Source organism: Musca autumnalis, unplaced genomic scaffold, assembly GCF_047663935.1.
Source record: "Musca autumnalis isolate F117 unplaced genomic scaffold, ASM4766393v1 scaffold_4, whole genome shotgun sequence".
In the NCBI taxonomy this organism is placed as follows: Eukaryota; Metazoa; Arthropoda; class Insecta; order Diptera; family Muscidae; genus Musca; species Musca autumnalis.
The window spans coordinates 147176872-147180640 of NW_027411977.1; the positions used below are offsets into that span (position 1 = coordinate 147176872).

Below are 3769 nucleotides of genomic sequence, written 5' to 3' on the forward strand. Positions count from 1 at the left end.
CGCCCAATATAACCGCACCGCCCGAATTCAGGCATTTTGAAGTTTTAATCTACATTTCCGTCCCAAATTTGCTGTAATTGGTAATAAGATTTCCCAGCTGTTGGAAAACTTCCCAATTATTCCATTTCAGTTCATAAAATGTTATGGTGGAGGGTATAAAAAGTTCGACCTGGCCGAACTAAACATTTTTATACTTGTTTACATTTCTGGTGTGATGCCAGAAGAAGTGGACCGATAAGGACTATTTTGGAACTTGATACAAGTTTGAAAGAAATTTGCAATGTGCAAAGTTTGAACCAAATCGGTTACACCCGAAGAAGTGAAACAATGTAATCCATCTTCGAACTTGATCAAAGCTTGGACGAAAATTACGATGTGTAAGTTTTACATGGATGAAATACTCAGGAATTGCCGCCTGCATTACACTAAAAGAATTTGCCATCGCCGAAAATGTTGATGTTCTGGTCAGGGATTGAACCAATGAACTTCTGAATGCAAGGCGGACGTGCTTGCCACTGCCCCATGGTATCTAGTGCCTTGGACACTATACAATTATAATTATTATAAATTTTTATGAATATTTATCGGGAGTTCTTAAATGTCAGTGTATGTATAATTATATTCCTCAAGAAGTTTTATAAATAAAAAGTAATCAATCTCTGCTTATATAAACGAACATATTTTGTTTTATTTATTATTCATAATACTACTTAAGAAACAATTAAACAAATACTACATTAACTATCTACAAACTATATCAGTCCAATATTTATGTATTTATGGTTTTGGTTTCCATTAAATTATTTTTTATTCTCCGAACTTTTCGCCTCTTCGCCAGATTTAATAGAAGCCGTTTCAGTGCGTTGTATGGGGATCTCACGGGCCTTTTCTTCTATTTGCGGCTTTGGCACACTAACGGTTAGAATACCATCTGATGTCAGGGTAGATATAGCATTATCAGATTCATATCCCTTTGGCAGAGTGAAACGGCGTACAAAATGACGGGAAATATAACCACCTTCATTATCGTGATGCTGTTCAGATTTGCCTTCAACTATGACGCTGTTATCCACCACTTTAACACTTAGCTCTTCCGGCTTGAATTCCGAAACATTCATGGATACTTGATAGCCATCTTTGTTGAATTTGCTCATATCCTCTTCCAACATTCGATTCATGTGGGCAAATGGAGCCCATCGATAACTTGTCGTCCATGGATACTCGAAGAAGGGGGACGAAGGCATAGCCAAACGTCTCAAATCCTCAGCCATACGCCATAAAATCGGTAGAGTACGCATTTTGTTTTTAATTATATCTGATAACGATGTGTTTGCGATCGAAAGTAGTGCTTTTTCTATGAACTTGTTTTTTAACGCTAATGTTATGATTTATTATTTGGTGTGTTTTCAAATGACTGCGGCTCTTAGCTGGTCATGCCTTTTTATACTTACCTCTTATTGGCGAATTGCAAGTTATCGTCTCTTTGTGTGACCCAACAATTTCTCTTTTTTTGTATTCAACTCTTATCTGGAATTTTCACAGGGAAATATCTCGAACTTGCTCAAAGCTTTTCGAATTGAATGAGTCAACGAGAGACCGATGTGGTAGATGTCATGTGCAGTGAATTTGTTCTCCCAGTCAAGAGATAACTGCAACTTTATTGATTTTAGAAAATATACTGAGATTTTCTAGGTTATTGGCCGAAAATTCAGGAAAACTTTGTACGTCGGTATATGCATATGTGCATTTAGAATGCATATTTATTTACAATGTAAATATTTAAATGTTTTAAAAATAATTAATTTTATTATTACGTTACATTCATGATCTTTTCTAGTTATTTACAAATGTCTTGCATATCCAACTGAAAAAAGTTACAATTATAAAATTAATATTTATTGTTAAAATTTAATAGAAATGGAGCAAAAATGTTTTTTTTGCATACTTCTATATATGTAAGTATGTAATAAAATGATTTTAGTTGTTGTCTCTTTAATCAGTGAACAATCGCAAACGCCTTCAACGAAGCAAAATGTAAAAAAATATCTAAAATTTGTTACCGTTTACATTTTTTATTATGGCATTTATTGTTATTGACGTTACATACATATAGCTGCAGGAAAAATAATAGCATCGTGGTTGGTCTGTGTTTACGTTTCTATTTAAAATTTTTTTAATTTTATCTTATCAAATAATACGTTTAAGCTCATTTAGACAAAGTACGTTATAGAAGTTTTGAGGCAAATACTTAGTCTTTGGCCGGTAAAAATAGGCATTTACTATTACAAAAATTGATTAAGTGAGCCTTCAAAATGGGAAAAATATAAAATTTTTAAACATGAATGCGTTATGGAATTTTTTGTGTTTTAATTTTTTGGTTTAATCTTTGTCTTTATTTGGTCTATTTATTACAAATAGGTATTTAATATTTTTTTATTTTTCAAACAGTGTACTATGGCAGGTTTCTGAGGCAAAAAGTCTATTTTGTCAAGTCATATATTTGAATAAAGCAGTAACGGGAATATTTTCTTGACACTTTGAACCACTTAATAATAATAATAAGAAAGAAAAAATTAGCAGCAAAATGTAAACTCTTTCTAGCTGTTTCAATATATTGTTACGGAGCTCAGATATGGGGAGTTTCACATTTCGAGGAATTTGGAAAAACTGTACCGATATTACTTTAAGCGAATATTAGGACTACCAGAAAATACCCCGAATTATATAATCGCATTGGTGACTAGATACGAACCAGGATATACCTACACATACTCTCTTCATTTGCAATATTTGGCCAAAGTATTATTTGATCTCCAGAATCACAGACTGCCTCATATACTTGCTCTTCAGCTATCAAATAAAAATTTGTCATGGTTCCAAGATTTCAAGCAGCAACTGCAAGAGCATAATGTCGACAGCAGAAATATCAAAATGGGCAAGCAATATTGGATAGAATCAAGTCATAAACTGTTGGAGGAAATGAAAAACAGATCTCTTAACCTACACATTCAAAAAGCTATGCGAAGCGAACATAGAATATACAGAGTTCTTGATCTAAATATCGGTCCCTTTATTGCAAAAACTACAGTCAAGAAAACATTACGCTAGAAGATGAAACACTAGTTCATTTCATTGGTCGCTGTCCGATATTGAAAAACATACGGTTCAAATACTTCCACAAATTTGAATTGCTACATAATGAAATAATCACAATCTTAAATGGTGGTGAAGATTTTTGTTGGGTTAACTTATGCAAATTCTTAAAAGAAGCTCAAATCTATAGATATACTTTAATAAAAGAATTTAATTATTGAATCATCAAGAAAACAAAAATATAATGTCAACATAAATCAATCGAATTCCAGCTGACGGTTTTCATATAAACCATGCTGAATACTTTCTTTATTGTAATAATCCTGCTGTAATAACTATTCCCAGCAAAATTTGAAGGAAGCGATGACGTGATTTCATGGCATCTTTTGCATTGGTTCAAACGTAATCGTGAAAGATCCGATTTTTTCATTAGCATTTGAACCAATGCAAAGAATGTCGTGAAAGATCCGATCTTTTCATCATCATTTGAACCCATTCCATCAATCCAATAGAGATGAATTTTGTGTTTTTACGATTAATTATGTACAATAGGCTTGATGTTGTCGGAGACTCGATATCACAACCAACGTAGTTAAAACTCTCGTCGTAATGTTAATGTCATTACAAAGGGTTGGTGAAAATGACATGCCAAAGCGTTGGTGGAAATGACATGCCA

At 33.1% G+C, this 3769-nt stretch overlaps 1 protein-coding gene across 1 annotated transcript; it reads right to left on the reverse strand.

The window, feature by feature from the left end:
- Positions 1 to 658: 658 nt before the first annotated feature.
- On the reverse strand, positions 659 to 1406 carry Hsp22 (Heat shock protein 22). The gene has a single exon (XM_073980870.1). It carries the CDS (start codon positions 1296 to 1298, stop codon positions 801 to 803), a length of 498 nt encoding a protein of 165 aa, XP_073836971.1. The 5' UTR covers positions 1299 to 1406; the 3' UTR covers positions 659 to 800.
- Between the last annotated feature and the right edge of the window lie 2363 nt (positions 1407 to 3769).